The sequence below is a fragment of the Lagenorhynchus albirostris genome, chromosome 18 (genome assembly GCF_949774975.1).
Source record: "Lagenorhynchus albirostris chromosome 18, mLagAlb1.1, whole genome shotgun sequence".
NCBI lineage: Eukaryota > Metazoa > Chordata > Mammalia > Artiodactyla > Delphinidae > Lagenorhynchus > Lagenorhynchus albirostris.
Genome location: NC_083112.1, coordinates 16,608,732 through 16,628,269, shown reverse-complemented (window position 1 = coordinate 16,628,269; position 19,538 = coordinate 16,608,732). Strand labels below are relative to the sequence as shown.

Genomic DNA, 19,538 nt, shown 5'->3' with positions numbered 1-19,538 from the left:
TTGATAAATTTGCAGATGTTGAAGGTAACCTGGGGATGGACGATGGAGAAGTACTCATCTAATCGAATCTTCTGGGTTTGGAGTCCCGGGACATACTTCTGAATGTTCACTGCAGCTTGCTTGACCCACAGCTATCCACAGAGGACACACATGAGACCACGGAAGAGACAGCAACCTGCACGTAAACTTTCCCCTAGAAATAGCATCCGCCCATGATTTGTGACTTGCTAGGGGGAAAAGGGCCAGTAATGGAATAAATACCATGGAAGCAATAAATATTATTTTAAAAAGCAAGTCTGCAGCTAATCTCTGAAAGAGCAAAGAATAATTGCATGAGAGTGCCTGAAAGCACAGCATTTCTCTGACTAACAAGAAACAGAGGTTAAAGCTCTCGATGGGGATAATATTTCTTCCCTTGCTTCAGTCCTCTCTGTCTTTCTGTCTTTGTGTCTGTCTCTGTCTCTTTCTTTCTTTGGAATTAACTAATAAAGAAACCAGAAAAAACTGTAGTTGGATCTGAGGCCCAGGTCTGGGTGAAGGAACCCATCGTGGAGGAGGGGAGACAACTTTCACTGCCATCTCCAGGGAACACACAGAAGGAAAAAACAAAATGAGCATGCTTTACATAAAAAGTCCAATGCCAGCCCAGGTTATCCAGAAATATTTAAGTTAACTTCACTCTGTCAGGCTGCAGAAATCAACCTAGTCTTATGGAATAGTGTCATTAAATTTTTGGTTTCTATGCCCAAAACTTAAAAAGAAAGGGAGTGTTTAAGTAGATCAGAATTTTAAATGTTAATAGTAGTAATAATAATAATATCCTCATGGCATTGGGGAAAAGCCACAGTACATAGCTTTATAATCCCCTGGTTGTTTCATATAGGGGTGTTTGATTTCCTTAGTTAGATCATAAATTCTCTGCAATCAGAGATGACCCTCAAGTGAGTAAACATTAGAGAATCTGTATCCAGCATCCACTGGTAGGTGAAGATTTGACATGTCTGTGCATTCACATAAATATCAGAGGAAATCAAAATGGCTGAAGGCATTTTAACTGATAATTTTTGGACCAATTTATTTTGCCTAATTGCCCTTTGAATGAGTCCATAATCAATTCAACTTAATCAATTTTATCCATCAATTTTATCCAAGGAAATTGATAATGACCACACTTCAATGGTCACCATCTGTCACACCTCCCACAGAACAATGGCGTGAGTGGGCACAGGCCTCTCCTCCACCTTCAAGATGCAGAAAGAGAAGCCTGGTGGAATTGAGCCATCCATGGTAGCCACAAGGATGGGGGGAGTGGTCACATTTAGAATCCCACCCTGCCATTGCTACTGTGTTCTTTTGTCTCTAGTGATTTCAGTGTCATTTCCTTTTTCTTTAATGGCAAACTTGCTCTTGCACTCACTAGTTCAAACCCCTTGGCACTGCTCCCTTCTGTGCCTATCAAGAAGATGCGGCGTTCTGGTTTCTGGAGGATGCTACAATGAAAAGGAAGGCAGTGGTCCTGCCAAGCTAAATCCTAGCCTCCCAAACCCTAGGTACTCCTCAGGGACTTGAAAGGCCCCCCAGCCGTAAAAGACTATATGACTGGGGGCGCAGTGGTTAAGAATCTGCCTGCCAATGCAGGAGACACAGATTCGTGCCCTGGTCCGGGAAGATCCCACATGCCGCGGAGCAACTAAACGCGTGCGCCACAACTACTGAGCCTGCACTCTAGAGCCTTGGAGCCACAGTTACTGAAGCCCGTGCGCCTAGAGCCTGTGCTCCACAACAAGAGAAGCCACCGCAATGAGAAGCCCACACACAGCAACGAAGACCCAACGCAGCCATAAATAAATTAATAAATAAATTAATTAATTAAAAAAAAAAAGACTATGTGACTTACTCCTCTCCCCAGCCTATCCCCAGTTCAAGAGGGAAAGGGCCTCTTACTGATTCATCAAATACCACATGGAAGGGAAAAGCATCGCAGAATGTCTTCTCTTCAGTCCAGAGCCACTCGGGATAAATTGGTTCAAAGGTGTCCCTGAGATGCCCTGGATGGAGAAATAGAATCCCGTTCACAGGCAACTCAGGCCACCAACCCAAGAGAGTATCTCAAATGTTTCCCGGGCAAAGCGCAGTCCCCGCGGCTCAGCACAAGCTCCCTCAGTGTTTCCAGATGGCCACGGCAATTCTGCTTCCAAATTAAAACAAACAGAAAACTTGCTACCAGGTTGAGAAGCCCTCCTGCCCCCTGCCAAGTTTCTGCCCGCCGCTGAAGAGTTCCTGGGCCAATTGAGTGTGTCTCGCCATGAAAACAGGGCCGGCATTGAAAAGCTGACAGCCAGACAATAAGCTCGCGCAGCACAGCACGCACGCCCGGCCGGTGTCAGGGACATTTGCCATGGAGCTTTGGAGACTGACAGTTTTGGGTGGCACATGAAAATTTAACCAACAGCCCTATTTGGCAGGGGGTAGAGATTCGAAATGGAGCCTTTTTGATATGAAAATCTCCTAGACAAAGCACGTCAATTGCATGTTTGACTCGCTTGCCATGGCTTGAGGGACTCAAAATTCAGTCCTTTGAGCCCTGCAGACCTTCTCCCAGACGCATGTCATCACGACCCACGGGGCATGACCAGGAGTCTCCAACTCCCTTCTCCCAGTGGGCCGGAGCCCCTGTTCCGACTCGGATCTTAGGTGCTGATCGTGAGACCAGCTCAGCGCCAACAGGGGCACTTCTGAGAACCCAATGCCTTCATTTTGCGGGTGGAAGATGGAGGACTTAGGCTCCCCAGGGACAGAGCCAGAAATCTACTATCCTGGTTCTCGATCCAGGGTCCTTTGCACTCTTGGACACCATGATTCTTATCTACAGACTTCCGGGCCAGAAATACATCCCAGTCCCGAAGGCCTGAGGAGCTGTGGAAAATTCAGTGTTCTTGATAATATGTCAGCACTCATCCTCCTTCGCTTCAACACAGTCACCAAAAGGGGTTGATTCCAATCCCCTCTCCAGCGGCTTCCCCTGATTACAAGAAGAAACTGCGCCTCCAAGTGACCCCCAACACAAATAAAAGGGGCAAAGGAAGACAAGTTAGAGTTTGATGTTTTAAAGTTAAAAACCGTGCCTGCCAAGTCCAAGCCCTGAAGAAATCAGTGACATCCTGATTATAGAGGACTCTGCCCATCTGTGTGCACAAAGCAATCATTCTGCTCTGAGAGCCAAGGTTGGGAGAAGAGCCCACTTACCTTTTCCAAACATGACTATGCTTCTCACAACTTCCCAGCTGGACTTTTTCACGGGACAGAGACACTCAAATATCTCTCTTTCATCCTAAGGAAAGCTGCCTCCAGGGCCTGCAAATGGCAGGGAGAGAAGCATACAGGTCTGGTCTTGTGACAGGAGATGCACGAGGATACGCTGTTCCTCTGTGATGGGGCCAGAGGAACAGTGAGGCCACACAAGATGAACTTGAGCAAAACTTCATAAGCTCCCACACTGTTATCCAATTAATCCTCATGCTGTTTCTCCACCAAAGGCAGCAAGAACTTTTTACAAAATCTCAAGGTGAGGCTGGCAGGAAAATCACACAGAAACTTCTCTTCCTGTCGTTGAAGATCCTGCAGTGAAAAGACTCTGAGGCGAGCTTTGAATACTCTAAGATATAAACATTGTGTGCTCCAGGAATCACAGACTTCTCTGGATATTCGTATGAGCTCTATGGACACAGAGAGTTGTGCACCTAACAGGTGTGGTACCTAAACAGATAACAGTCACACCGCGAGCTGCAATTGAGGCAGCCAACCACAGGCTCATGAGTTGACTCCAGATCCCCAACTGGCCCCAGCTGTACAAGCGGGCACTCAGGACTTGAAAAGTCAATTTACACCACGAGAACTGCAAAATAAGCCACCAGATCCAAATTCCAAGGACTTTACATCGCCATTTTTTTTTACAGGTAAAAATGTTTCAGGCTAAGGTCCATCCCAGAGAGCCTCCCAATTTTTTATCCAAATGAACTTATTCCGGTGGTTCTCAACCAATAGTGACTTTGTCTCCTACCCCTACCCTTGGGATACCTGGCAATGTCTGGAGACATTTTTGATTGCCACAGCCTGGGATGGAGGGGGAGAGCTGGGTGCTGCTAGCATCTAGTGAGTGGGCTAGGGGTGCTGCTAAACACGGACAGGACAGTGCCTCATAACAAAGATTATCTGGTCCAAAATGTCAACAGTGCTGAGACTGAGAAACCCTGCCATAAATCCACAATTAGAAGGTCCGGTTCTTTGCATAGATTGTTCCAAGACTAGTCTCTCCACCAGGAGGAACTGTGCTTTCTGAAGACACAGCACACTGGTACCTCTTGGTCTCTCTGGCTGTCCTGAGTGTCTTGTGATCCCTTTGGCTTTGCCCTTCTCATCTGTCTGTGCGACTTCTGCACGATCAGAAACACAACGTGCTCCTTCTTCCCTGTCCTCTCCTCCTCTTGATTCACGTCAAGGATATCCATGGTCACGTCAATGTCAAAGAGGTCTTTGGCCACAGCCTCAGTGATACCTGCCGCAGAAGGATACCTATTGGTGAGGGATGGCGGAAGGCAGTTGTGTCAGCAAAAATCATAAAATAATCAGGTTATACAACTTTTGATAAATATTCCAGAGTTCACCAAGCCCAGGCCCTGCATCAAGGCAGGCAGCATATGACAGATTAACAAATTAAAAATCAATAACTTCAAAGCAGAGATTTACACACTGGATACTAAATATATCCCTCCTACTCTGATTTCTTTTTTTTTTTTAACATCTTTATTGGAGTATAATTGCTTTACAATGCTGTGTTAGTTTCTGCTGTATAACAAAGTGAACCAGCTATACATATACATATATCCCCATATCCCCTCCCTCTTGTGTCTCCTTCCCACCCTGCCTACCTCAACCCTCTAAGTGGTCACCGAGCTGGTCTCCCTGTGCTATGTGGCTGCTTCCCACTAGCTATCTGTTTTACACTTGGTAGTGTATATATGTCAATGTCACTCTCTCACTTTGTCCCAGCTTACCCTCCTCCCTCCCTGTGTCCTCAAGTCCATTCTCTATATCTATGTCTTTATTCCTGTCCTGTCCCTAGGTTCTTTAGAACCTTTTTTTTTTTAGATTCCACATATATGTATTAGCATAAGGTATTTGTTTCTCTCTTTCTGACTTACTTCACTCTGTATGACAGTCTCTAGGTCCATCCACCTCACTACTGATAACTCAATTTCGTTTCCTTTTATGGCTGAGTAATATTCCATTGTATATGTGCCACATCTTCTTTATCCATTCATCTGTCAATGGACACTCTGGGTCTGGTTAAGCCACCTGCGTAGCTGGTACGATGTGGCACAGACCACTTCTATCAGAGTAGTAATGGAGAAGCATCTTCCTGTCTGCTCCTCTCTCCACACAAAACGATGGTGCATTCATCTCCCAATTAAAAGACACAGCATATTTTTCCCAGTGGATACAATTTCTCTAAATTATGCTTTTGAGGTTTTGTGAAACTTACTCATTACATCATGCAGAACTGTATCCCCAAACCCCCTCCAATCACATAAAAATAAAATCTACCATGGTTTCAGCCCCTAAAAGTCAGGAATTTTATATTATACCTAATCACATAACCAACTCTATATGGCAAGCATTAGCTCCATTGTAAAGAGGAGGAAACTGAACCTCAGGGAAGTTAAGGCCAAATTCATGGTAGAACATCTTGACACCCAAATGAACCTTTCTGCCATGCCATGCTGCTTCTACCTACACTCCAAGGAGTGGATGGCTGCCATTCTTGGCCTGTGACTAAGGGACCATGAGCATCTTTACTCTGAAAGATCAGGGTCTCAGAGGAATTGGCAAGTGGAGAAAAGTTCACCTCTTGTTCTGGAAGGATAATGCCATCTGTGGTGCAAAGTTGCATGTCTGGAAAATCAAGGATACATCAGAAGAGATCATCTTTCTCCAGGAATAAATGTTGACATCAAGTGTGTACCATCTCATGGTAGATTATGTCACGACATAAGGATAAAGACTTTGCCTGGGGGAATTCCTGAGAGAAACAATTTTCTCTCCCATTTGATTAGTAAGCAGCTCAGCACCCTGGCTCACAGCTTTTGGTCTGAGTAAGAGAAGAGATTAAGGAAGTGTGTTCCTTCTGAGATTTTTGTTCTCTTCCAAAGTGGTGGTGGTAGTGGGGGCTGGAGGGGGAGTAGGGAGGAGGCGGGGAGGGGATGCTAGTTAAAATGAAGGTTTTTTGCCAAGTATTTATCTTTCCAAAAGCATATACAAAGAGAAAGTATGTATTTGTGTGTTTACATTTTGACTGAATCTAAAGATTTGAGGCAGCACATATAAAAAGCATATGATGAAACAGAAAATTAAGTTATTTCAAAAAATTATATCCAAACCCTACATAGCAGAAAAATAATAATAACAGAGTACAAAAGGGCTGAAATTAAAATCCACAAGCTTTTGCTACCATTTCCAGCCTCACTCCTCACCCTAGCCTAGGCCACTTCCTAGACATACTTCTCGAAGTTTGTGCTTTTAATCCTTCTGGTCAATGTCTCCAGCTCTCTAAATAATAAGATTATACTTTTATTTTTAAAAATTGAAATAGGGTTTTATAAAAGTGGAGAACTAGGGCAATGAGAACATAATGAGAAGTCGACCAGAGCATGGTCTTTGGAGACGGATGCACTTGGGGGTGGGTCCTGGCTCGGCCACCACAACCTGGGCAATTTGGGACAGTTACTTGACCTTTCTGGACCTCAGTTTTTTCATCTGTATAATGGGAAGAATAAGAGTACCTAATCTTAGGGGTAAGAGGATAATTCAATGTTTATACATGAGTTAGCCCAATATCTGTCTCATAATTGGCCCTCAAATGAAGGTTAGCTAAAAAATAACAAGATTAAAGGCACAGTTAAAACCAGAAATGTAAGCCTTAAGGTACTGCGAAATTACTAGAGACAGACATAAAGAAAAAGTCAGGTTTATCTTACTGTATTTTTGCCTAAAGAGATAATCTATAACCTTTTGTCCAGTAGAAAGTACTATACAACAATCAGATATCATTGCACGTATTTTATTTCAGCTTGTGTGTCTGTGTATAGTATATTTATATGTTTTATTTATCTCATTATGTGCAAAATGTCCTTACTGACCCCAGAGAAGTTCTAGCCTATTGCTTCTCTAACACTGGTTTTACCATATGAAGGAATGACTATCAGAGGAGGGGTAGCAGGAGTAGGCATAAAAACAATGGACTTGGGACTTCAGAACCTTGGTTCCTTTCATCTTATTCCTAAGAATGACAATAATATTGTGAGAACAATATCTGGAACATAAAAGAGATTCCACAATATTTTTATTTAATGAATAAAAAAATATTAATATCTTCTCCAGAACTGTGACTTAAAATATTAGCCCAATTTTCAAATGAAAGATGTGATATTTATAATACTATGGAAGATTACTTAAGGGCCTTAATTGTATTTCTTTCCATAGTAATTGTAGTGCTTTAGCAGAGAAATTTAAGAGGAAGTTGCCATATGAATGATTGTAATTTTAAAACTGGCCACACAGAAAAGAGAGGAAGAAAACATAAAGGAAGGAAGTTATTAAATATGGAATGCCCTATCTGGACTGATTACAATGCTAGAGATTTCTACATGTTATTTCCTGTAATCCACACATCACTATGGAGTAAATTTTTTTTTCCTATTCATTCCTTTTTGTCTCTCTGTGTGTCCAATGCCTAAAAAGTACTTGGCACATAGTAGGTACTCAATACATATTTATTAAACAAATAAGTGAAAAAAATTGAAAACCAGAGAGGGCAAGTAACTTGCCCAAGATCACACAGCTAGGAAGCTGCAGAGCTGGTCAGACAGCATCATAGGCTCATGTGACCCCACAGCCAGGGCTCTCTTCACTCCCTCTTCCTGAGTAGTTCACATGATAACAACAGGACGGATCCGACTACTCATCCTACTTGAAGTCAATTAAGTCACCAAGCCTCTTATTCCTTACTTGAAAATTGGAGGAAATAACTGTTTTCCCATTTAACACCTATGAGGATACATTGTGGTTCATGAGGCACTTTCACATTCAGAATCCCACTTTCTCCTCATGACTACCCGTCAAGGGTAGTTATGAGCATTCAATATAGAAACGGTGAAGAAACAGCTTAGCAAACTCTGAAGGGCCCTAGAAACAAATATTAACTATTTTATATAAAATAATAAACTATTATTATGATATGTGCAAGTGCCGCTTTGCCTTTTCAATGAAGCATTTTCTTTTTTAAAAAAGAAAAGGGAGCCTGGCCATTTAAATTTCCAATGATCTCTACAAACAAGAAAACCAAGGACTGAACTCCAGAAGGACATATCCCAGTAGGGAAATTAGTTTAGCACCTCAGGCAGTCACTTCGTGGGTTAATCAGAGTTGGATGGTTTCCGATTCCGGCTCTTGGCCCTGTCAAGTCTTTCCTTCTAATACATGAATAAATGAATCTGGCTGCACAAGTTATTTATCAGCTCCTTCCAGGCCAGGAAACCTGAGGAGGGATTTTGCAAATCCACTGAAACCTGACTGGCTCCCAGCCTTTGTTCCCATTGTGATCAATCTTCTGGATTTAATGTCAACCCCCCCACCAGCCGCCATCAGAATAGGCCCTCCCCCATCACAAAGGCGACCTCTCCAGCTTGCCCTGCTTTGATTCTTGCCGGCCAGTTTATAAAAATGGGCAACAGGTTTTCATTTTCCATTCCTTCCCCCAGAGAACTCAGCCCACCGATGCCGCGTACCGAGCATTCCACAGGCCCCTGGCAACTGCACCCTCTTGCGGGAAGCGGTGAGATGGCCCAGAGCTGCTAGAGTCACCTGCCTCTTCTCAGGGCCAGCAAGATCAGACCTAGATAGGCTTACCTGATAAGGGAGCGCCAGGTAACTCTGGAGGGCATCTAGGTTTTCAATAAACTCCGTGAGAGGGGCTTCCCTGGTGGCGCAGTGGTTGGGGGTCCGCCTGCCGATGCAGGGGGCGCGGGTTCCTGCCCCGGTCTGGGAGGATCCCACGTGCCGCGGAGCGGCTGGGCCTGTGAGCCATGGCCGCTGGGCCTGCGCGTCCGGAGCCTGTGCTTCGCGGCGGGAGAGACCACAGCAGTGAGAGGCCCGCGAACCGCAAAAACAAACAAACAAACAAATAAAAAAATAAAATAAACTCCGTGAGATTTCCTCCCAGTGTCCGTAACATCCGGTCATCGCCAGCCATCTTGCAGGATTTAAAGACGTATTCCCCAAAGAGTTTCAGAATGGCTTCCATGCAGACACCTGTGGAATCCAAAATAAAAGCACCGGCCGGCCAGGTATTCATTCGCTTCCAAAGGGTTCCAATCCCAGCTCTGTGATACGTTTCTGAATTCTCTCTAAGGCTTCACTTTCCTCATCAGTAAATGCCAATAATACCATCGAGGTCACGGGGCCACCACGAGAAGCCCCATGCAGACTGGCATCTAGTAGGTGCTCGTTAAATTGGTGAGTCCCCCCAAGTCCTACCCTAGTCTTTTCCATGGCTCCCATGGCAGAAATTTCTCTAGAATCCAGAAGGGGGTTCAAAGCTGTCAGTTTCCTGTGACAATCTCTCCTGCCATCTTTAGACATCTTTGAACACAATGGCCATTAAATGAACTAAAAATCTATCTCTGAGAAATAATTAATATTGCAACTGAAAAACAATACCAACAAATTCATACTATATCAATTGAGCCAGAAGAGGATACCAAATATTTGCAATGGTTTCCCCTTTCTCTCTCATCTCCTCAGCATCCTAGTCTTGTTTTTTTTATGATAAGACCAATTATGCAAATATTTATTTTTAGGATCTTTATATGTATTTACTCTTTTTTTATACAGCAGGTTCTTATTACTTATCTATTTTAAACATACCAGTGTATACATGTCAATCCCAATCTCCCGATTCATCCCACCACCACCACCACCCCGCTCTCCCCCCTTGGTGTCCATACACTTGTTCTCTACCTCAGTGTCTCTATTTCTGCCTTACAAACCGATTCATCTGTACCATTTTTCTAGATTCCACATATATGCATTAATATATGATATTTGTTTTCTTCTTTCTGACTTACTTCACTCTGTATGACAATCTCTAGGTCCAACCATGTCTCTAGTCTTCTTTTCAGGGCAGTTTTTACATTACATCCTCCACAGAAATTTCTCTGACTGTCCTACATCACACTGACTTCTCTCTTCCTAAGGGCTCCATTTTTCTTTTCTTCCTAACTGTATGGTAATTCTGCAGGGCAGTGACCTCACACTACATGTTTTCTGAGCTGGACACAAAGTGGGTGCTTGAGAAATTCCTGGGGGTAGGTTTTCGGTGTGAGCGGGGCTATTGCCGCATCTGCTCTGCTGGACTAGGTTGCGCGCCATGATTTGCTTTGTGGAGGGCCATGGAGTGTTTTTAAAGAATGCTTTTTATAGTCCCTGAAACCGTCATTAATCGATGTTATTTTACTCAGTGCTTGCCAAAATCTTGTAAGAGAGATCACCTTATTAACATGTCCCCTTTTTCACAGGTGAGACCGTGGAGGCTGACAGTCACCTATGTGAATTGACCTAAATTACCCAGGGTGGCAGAGGCTCTAACTCTAAATGTGGTGCTTTTTGTGCCATATCCCACAGCCTCTGGAGCAGCAGTTAGAAAGAAAAGGGGTCTCCCCCCAAGGTAGGGGCTGCTTATAGGTTTTCATTATTGATACAGGAGACAGCACATCCATTCTCCGTGAGAGAACACTCTCTTATTTAGGCTGGTGTGGTGAATCACGATAGGTCCTGAGGGCCGGGAGAAAGTCTGGAATACCCAGGCTGATGGGAGACCTGCCAGATTCACAGTCACCAGAATCCGTGGCTGGACCCTTGCAGGTTCTATGAGGCTCTGGCTGGGCCTAGAATTCACAAGTGGCTTTCAGCTCTCCAATTCCTACGCTCTCCAGGACCAATTCCTACGGGAGCGGCAAAGGATCCGAGGAGGTCTGGGCACTTTCCAGCCTCTCCTTGCTTCCTAGGATGGCCTGAGCAGCAGCTTTCCTACAGCTCGTTGTTCATAGCCAGCCTGTTGGACAGATCATCGTTCTGCAAGCTGAGCAGAGCGTCCCCACTGAGTTGGTCAGGTCTCATCGGAGATGAATTATGTATACGTCCCCAAAATGTATTAGCCAGGTCTTCAGGATCCAAACGAAGCTTGGACGGTAGGGTGGGTGTGGTATGTGGCTTGTGTTAATTGCCTCTGCCGGGTTTTCTGCTCGTGGGTCCATCCCTATAGCTGGATGCAGGCAGGTTTGTCTATAACAGCAATCAAGAGCCACCTGCTAACCCCCAAGGGAACTGGAATAATAAATTCCACTCCTGTCTTTCCCAGTGCTGATGAGCCCCTGGCAGGAGAACTCCTGAAAAGTACATGGACACGTGTGGAATTGTTCCTTCCTCTTTCCTCCTTCCACCCCTCCTTTCCTGCTAAATCTAGCTTGTTCAAGCTGAGGAAAAAGAAAAAAACAAAAAAAACAGCTGTGCTGCGCATCCCTTAGGCTGGAGCTCTGAGCAGGTGCATCCTGTAACCCGCTGGGAAAGTACAATCCCAGAGGCCTCCCCATCCCAGGGACCCCTCTCAGGTGAACTGGGCTGTCGGCAAGACCAGCAAAGTTGTAGTAAAGTGGTAGTGGCAGCCTTGTGTAGAAAGACTGTCTGCTTGACTTTTAGGTCTATAAACATACAAAAATCCATGAAGTTTCTTGTTCCAGACACTGGTTATTTTGTCTCTGGGCACCCAGCTCTGTTGATAGGAAGGACATCTGGCAGAGTGACCGACTCTTCCTTGAACAAGCATCTTGGGTTTGGGTGTGGTCTTTCCCATCCGTGCTGGGTTTGGGGCTTCCTGTAGGATTTGTAGTTGAGAATGCTTTGTAGTTGAGAATGCCAGCAGAGGACAAAGGTCACTTTTCAAAACCAACACCTGAATAGTGTAGTTACACAGTTTCCCCTCAGTGAACTTAGGATTCCACGAGCTTTCTAAGTCACAGGGGGTCAGAAATATATAGGAAATGCCAAGAAAATGCAAGACAGAATGAAGCACAAATCGTAGATGCCTTAGCATATGTTTTGGTAGTGCAAAGGAGAGTCTATAGCATGCTTAGTATTCTAGCTTTTGTGTAGCAAATAAGGGGAAATAAAGAAATATCCATCTATCTACTTATTTGTACAAAAATAAACACAAGAGACTATTGAGACTTTATCTACAGGGCACTGGGAATGGGTAGAGATGTTAGAAGGGTTATGGAGAGTGTGTGTATGCAGGTGGTGGGGAACTTCTCTGAGTGTAACTTTTTGCAGAGTTCTGGTTTGCAGAATCATGTTAATGATTCATACGCTTAAATTAAAGAAAATAAGATCAATAAGGATAGGGAAAACTCTAAGATGGAATACAAACAGAAACATAATTAACAAAACAGTATTTCAACAGAACAGTTCTGAATAACCTAATTGCCCAAAAAAAAAATAACCCAGTAAAATTTGAACATAGTATTTAGACTTTCTCCTTAGGCTAAAGAAAAAACAAAATTTAAACAAATATTTGACTGTAGCGAGTAGGCTTCCTTCTCACAGCAGTATGGGTCAGCAATTCTGAAACGACTTTCTAAACACTCAAGGATGAAACCTGTAAGTAAATACGAGGTAAATGATGGGAAGCAGCTTTCTCATTATGCGAGAAAGAAGACTAGAATGAAGCTTGTGGTGTAGGTTAGGAAATCTACCCTAAGAAGACCACAAAACCCATCACAGTTTCAGATAGATGGATAGAAAAGAAGAAAGAGAGGGAGGAAGACGACAGATAGATGGATGGTGTGTGTGTGTGTGTGTGTGTGTGCGTGTGTGTGCGTGTGTGTTCAGGGTTCCTTGGAGAAATGGCAGATTTCAGGGCTGGGGCAGGAAAATGATGAGTTTATAACATCTTGTCACACCAGAAAGTAAAGAAGTGATCAAAGAATGATGAGGGAGGGAGGGTGGGAGGGAGACCCAAGAGGGAAGGGCTATGGGGATATATGTATACATATAGCTGATTCGCTTTGTTATACAGCAGAAACTAACACAAAATTGTAAAGAAATTATACTCCAATAAACATACTAAAGAAAAAAAGAATGATGGGGACATGTCAAGGACACAAGGGCCAGCTTGGAGGGGTTCTAACTGGCTAAATCTTGGAGAATTTGAGCATCAAAATAATTAAAGGATTACAACCTACTAAAAAATGAGTCAAGCGTTCACACTGGGATGGATGGATAGATAGGTGGATAAATAGATAGATAGATAGGGAAAATTCTTCCTTATAGTAGAAATTCAACTAATAAATGTAAAAGAAATGATATACTTAGAAAATCACCATTTGGCCACTCTTATAATTTATATTAATTCAGATAAGAATCACCAATGAATACTAAAATTAGGGAAGGAGAAGTTTGAGAAACAGCAAGATAATATACCTAGTCTGAAAGTATCTTCTCACAAGATACTAATTTCAAAGGGGAAAAATAATAACTTTACACTGGAGAAACCTGGCAGATTCCATATTAACTAAGCGATCAAAGTTAACAGCAATAATGGGACAAATCGACATAAGATGCCTCCTGATACAATGAACTGGGAAGGAAAAAACATTACTCTGTGGTCTTTCCACCAAGAAAGCATAGCCTGAATTGAATCATGAGAAGATATCAGATAATCCTGAGTTGAGGGTCCTGCTACCAAATAGCTGACCAGAACTTTCCAAAGATGTCAATGTTATAAGACCCAAAGAAAGACTTGGGGACTGTTCCAGACTGCAGAAAGCCAAAGAAATGTGACAACTGACATGATCCAGGGTTTTCTTTTGTCCTACAGGTCATTACTGGGAAAGCTGGAAAAATCTCAATGAAATCTGTAGATGAGATAATAGCACCGTATCAATGTTCACTTCCTGAGTTTGATAGTTGTACTGTAGTTACTTAAGAGAACTTTTAGGGATAAAGAGACATCATTTTCTTAACATACCAACGATTCAGGAAAAAAATATATAGATATAGATATAGAGAGAAGGATAGAGCCAACATGGTAAAATGTTAACATTTGGGGAATATAGATGAAGAGTCTATGGCAATCCTTTGTACTATTCTTACAAACCTTCTGTGAGTTTGAAATTATGTCAGAGTAAAAAGGTTTTTCCGATTGTCCTGAAAAGACCTTAGGAAATCTAATATTAGAAGACCACAGTTATCCACGGCCAGCTGAGATACGACTGGGTCCTGGGCCTCTGTAATATTCTGAATTTTGAATTTTGCTAGGTATAATCAGGGTATTATAATCATGCTTTAAAATGTCTTTATGTTGTTAGAGACTCATACTGAAATATTTACAGGTACAATTATGGGAAACCTGAGATTCGTTTTAAGACTCCAGCAAGAACAAAACCAGAAAAAAGGGTAGAGGAACCAGAGAGATGAAACGAGATTGGTGAAATAGGAATAATGATTGAAGCTGGGTGAAGGGTATGTGGGCTTCAGTGTATAATTCTCTCGACTTTAGTGTATGTGTGAAAATTCTATTAAAAAGTGGGTTTTTTTTTTTTTTTAAATAGAAGACTTCTTCGATGGCAGGGAAATAAGTGTCACAAAGCGTCTGTGCTTGGCTTCCCAGGAGAGCTGTAGAGCCTTCTGGGGAGTTTTTCAATTGGAATGATGTATAAACTCAAACTTTCTGACTTAACAAGCTTGACTCTTTGGCGTCACCAGGAAATGTTTACTAATTGCTGGGCGACAGCTCAAGGGAATGGAAAGAGCAGAGGTAGGCTGTGCAGGGCAGCGGGAGGGGACACCTGCTAAGGCTCAGTGGGGGCCCCAGAGCCACTGCTGCCCACGCTGGGTCTTCTGGGCAAAGGGCTGCTCAGGGCTGCACTTCCCACGACCCTTGCCTGCTTCCCATCACCCAGAAACAGGCAACAGGAGCTACTCTTCATGGTGACCCACCTGAGGCACCCAGAAAAGCATGTGCTCTTCCACAAGACAGGGAAGTGATTGCCACGCATTTTTGAGAGTTTTCTATTGAAAATGGGTATTTTTTCCCCCAAGGCTTTGGTTTCCAAAAGAATAAGTTTTAGGTATCAGGAAAGAACTATTCATCTAGAGTACTCTCCTTCTCAAATAATATATGGCTTTAGCCAGGCACAAGATAACCAGTGGGGAAATCTTCTGTGAGGAGATAGAGGCCTTTAAGAAACGGAGAAGGGAACTTCCGTGGTGGTCCAGTGGTTAAGACTCCACGCTTCCATTGCAGGGGGCACGGGTTCGATCCCTGGTCAGGGAACTAAGATCCTGCATGCCACACGGCGTAGCCAAAAGAAATTTAAAAAAAAAAAGAAGAAGAAGAAAAGGAGAGGAACAGCTGCCCATGTTGGTACCATAGGCTGCAAGAAGGAAACAGACTCTAAATTGGGAGGGCTGGGTTCCAGGTGCAGCAATAAGTTGATCAGGCAATAGAGAAAAGGGAGCTGGGAAATGGATGCAGGCAGCTCAGGTGGGAGACCCTTTGCAGCCAGGGCGCAGTCTCACTCATGCCTGGTATAAGCTGCCAGCTTCCTGGTGAGCTTTGAAACAGAGACGTTGGCCCAACTAGGGGTCCACCGGGTGGTCTCAGTGGACCTGCTTTGCTGGTCCACTGAGAGAGAGGGGCCTGCTTTGCTGAGTACCCACTCTGTGGTAGGCACTTTGCTTACATTACTGGACATCATCTTCAGGATAACCATCCAAGGTAGGTGCTGTAGGTACCAGCGATGTTTACCGATGGGGAATTTGCCCCCAGGTTACCCTATTAGGAGACGATACAGCCAGGGGACTCACCCAGGGCTCGCTGATTCCAAAGCCCTCACCAGAGATCTCATGCCCACCCAGCCAACTGCCCCTCCCGCCCGCAGGCTGCAGCGATGGCCTTGGAGCCGGGACACCTGAGTTCCAGCTCCATTTTTGGTTGGTTGCAGGGTTTGGGTTGCTTATCCTACCTCAGAGGGTCACAGTAAAGATCAAATATGATGAGGCCTGATGTGATGACTTTGTAAAATTTTATGTTGTTACTCTTCTTTTTACAGAGGTAGGTGCACAGAAGGCTTGCTGGCATTTGCCGATGGCTAACTGTTGAAATGCATTTCACTGCTGGTTTCTTAGCGAGCAAAGCCTAGACGGGCACGACTGTGTCCAATGGCTGTTGTGTGTTGTTTTGAATTTTGTCACTTCAGATCACTAATAACCCACTTACAGACTAAGTAGGCACTTATTCATATACAGAACAATTCTTATGCAAGGCTCAACCTGCCATCTGGTCCCATCCTGAATTATGCTAATTAGAAAGCACAGAGCTACGCAGTGGCAGAGCGGTCTGGAAAAGTCCCAACAATTGCTTAAAGGTAGAGAAACGGCATTCTGGAGCCCACTTGGAAGGCAAAGCACTAACGAGTGGTAATGGAGCGCGCTTTTTTCTTTGTCTAAGGGAAGAGTTTGTCTCAACTGACGAGTGTCTTTTATTAAACAGTGAAATGCCCTTCCTGCAGACTTCTTTCCTTCGGCAGGGATTTGCTCTCTCTGATTCATGGGAGATAGATGTTAGACATGATAGATAGAAAGATAGAAAGATAGATGATAGATAGATAGAAAGATAGATAGATAGATAGATGATAGATAGATAGGCAGGTAGATGTACAACCAGGGCACTCACCCAGGTCTATCTGATTCCAAAGCCTTTGCTAGAGACGTAGTCAGTCTATATATCTATATCTGTATCTATGTCTGTATCTATTTCTATCAATAGATAGATAGATGTGGAGAGAAACTACACAGCCTACGCTTCCCAGGGCCATCCTGTCTCCAAGTCTCAAGCATGTGTTTACTCAGATTTGAATCTCAGCTTTTGATTTGAAAAATGCATTCACTGTTCTTATATACCATTTCAGGGATAGGTCAACAGATGTCGTTGAGATAAACAAGAAGAAAACACCCTTCTGATTTTCAAAGCCGGACAGATAGAAATCACAGCGGTAGACTTTGGCCTTTGGTAGAAAGGCGGTGTGAGTCAGACCACACATTGGTCTATAAACTTGTTGCTGCCTCTGAACGTATTAGTTGGTTTGGAACTGTGAATGCACTGCGGCAGGTGTGTGACAGGGTCTCTCTGCTAAAGGTACTGCTACACCACATGGTGTCCACAATCATACATAGTTACAAAAACAGCCTGGGCATGATATTAGACGTATGTAGCATTTCTTTCTGGACATCTAAAAACTTACTAGATTCCGGTACTGGTCTGTCAGGGCTGCCTTAACTACATACTGTAGACTGGAGGGCTTTGGACTTCTGGCCTCCACAACTATGGGAGAATAAATTTCTGTTGTTTGAAGCCACCCAATTTGTGGTACTTTGTTAAGGCAGCCCTAGGAAATTAATACAGAGGGAAGGAAGGGAGGAGATTTTTTTTGAGAACTTATTATACACCAGGTACCACATTTGGTATATTCCACATACATTATCTCATTTAATCCTCAAAACAACTCTGAAGGGTAGATCTTATAATTATTCTCATTTGAACAGTGAGAAAACTATGACGGAATAAGTTAGTTGTCCTCGGTCCTTAAACTAGAAAGGCAAAGAGCTAACGTCTCTCTTTGTCCTGTAGCTGTGCCCCTTAGTGCCTGGGGAGTGAGCAAGTTAATATAATAAACCATCCCTTGCTGATATATCCATTCTGGGAATACATGTGCATTGTAAATGGGACCATCCATATATTGTCCCCCCAGTTATGACCCTGTCAATGGCATTTTAGTGTCTGGGCAGATGGCAAGATGTCCCATGGCAGAGCAGATGAGGGAGAATGGCCCTCAGCACCCCACAAATCACACCATATCCATTTCCAGAGAAACACAATGGGATTCTCAGTGCTGTTCTTTCTGACAGCCAGAAGTCATTGTGACGATCTATTTCAAAGATATAACAACATCTGTCAGAGACAACATCGAGGCCAAATATGACAGTGGTGTTGCAGATGATGAAACTCGGTGTTGCTCACAATTTTTGCCCATAAGACGCATAAGGTTACTCAAATGGAAAGGATGAGTTACCAGGTTGGGGTGGGTCTGAAATCCAATACAACTGCAGTCCTTATAGGAAGAGGGAAATTTGGACCTAGAGACGTAGACACACAGGGGAAAGGTGGCCATATGAAGACGGAAGCAGAGATTGCAAGTATGCCGTCACAAGGAACACTTGGGGTCACCAGGACCTGGAAGAGGAAGGATTCTTCCCTAGAACCTTCAGAGGGAGCTTGGCCCTGCTGGCAACTTGATTTCACACTTCTGGGCCCTGAGCTATGATAGAATAAATCTCTGTTGTTGAAGCCACCCAGTTAGTAGTACCGTTGATGCTCATTATTTGTAGATCCGTATTTGCAAATTTACCTACTCCCTAAAGTGTACTTGTAACCCCCAAATCAATACTCATCAGAGCTTTCGTGGTCATTCATGGATGTGTACAGAGCAGCGAAAAAAGTGAGCCACCGAACATGCATGTTTCTGGCTAAGGTCACAGGAGACAATGCTCTGCGTTCTGGACTCGATTCTCAGACTATAAACGAGTGTCCTCTCGGCAACCTATGTAGTACTACGTTTTTGCATTTTTGTTCTTTTTGTTGGTCTGCTGTTTAAAATGCTCCAAAGCATGCTGCTGAAGTGCTGTCCAGTGTCCTAAGCACAGGAAGGCTGTGATGTGCCTTACAGAGAAAATACATGCCTTAGATAAGCTTCATTCCGGCACGAGTTACAGTGCTGTTGGCCGTGAGTTCAAAGTTAATGAATCAACAATACATATGGAAAAATGTGTCTTTAAACAGACACACACACAAAATAAGATTATGTATTTATGAGTTATGCAAATGAAAATGGTTGTGGCCAGAGGCTCTCAGGAACCTAACCTTATCTTTCCTATAAGAACAATGGCTCAGTATTTGCTAATTCAGTGTTTGTAAACTTTACAGACCAGAACTACCGCAAATAATGAGAACTGAACATACTTTGCTACAGCAGCCCCAGGAAGCCAAAAAAAAGCCCTATTCAGACTTACCAAGAACCTTGCAAGCCTCTTGGATGAGCTTAATGGTGATGACGTCATCATACACTGTGTAAGTCATGAAGGCATCCTGCACTTCTGCAGAAGCTCTGAAAGATAAATCAAGGTGCAATGGAAATCCAGCAACTGGAGCTTTGCCCCAGGAATATATCCACCGACCCAGCAAGATATAGAAAGAACACTCCTGATCATAAGGGATGGGAAGCATTAGAGTGTTTGGGTGTCAGCTCTTCAAAGAAGCCTTCCCTGGAGCCCAGTTTGGATCAAGAGCTCCCTTCTTGAGTACCCACAGC

At 43.6% G+C, this 19,538-nt stretch overlaps 1 protein-coding gene across 1 annotated transcript in view; it reads right to left on the bottom strand.

The window, feature by feature from the left end:
* LOC132509003 (guanylate cyclase soluble subunit beta-2-like) overlaps positions 1 to 19,330 on the bottom strand; it is a 35,914-nt gene extending 16,584 nt beyond the window's left edge. Inside the window, 10 exon segments of the mRNA XM_060129552.1 lie at positions 2 to 131; positions 1,945 to 2,048; positions 3,247 to 3,306; positions 3,309 to 3,354; positions 4,359 to 4,558; positions 5,367 to 5,460; positions 6,546 to 6,548; positions 8,965 to 9,034; positions 9,258 to 9,366; positions 19,240 to 19,330. Coding sequence (XP_059985535.1) covers positions 2 to 131; positions 1,945 to 2,048; positions 3,247 to 3,306; positions 3,309 to 3,354; positions 4,359 to 4,558; positions 5,367 to 5,460; positions 6,546 to 6,548; positions 8,965 to 9,034; positions 9,258 to 9,366; positions 19,240 to 19,306 — 883 coding nt within the window. The 5' untranslated portion in view covers positions 19,307 to 19,330.
* Positions 19,331 to 19,538: the final 208 nt, after the last annotated feature.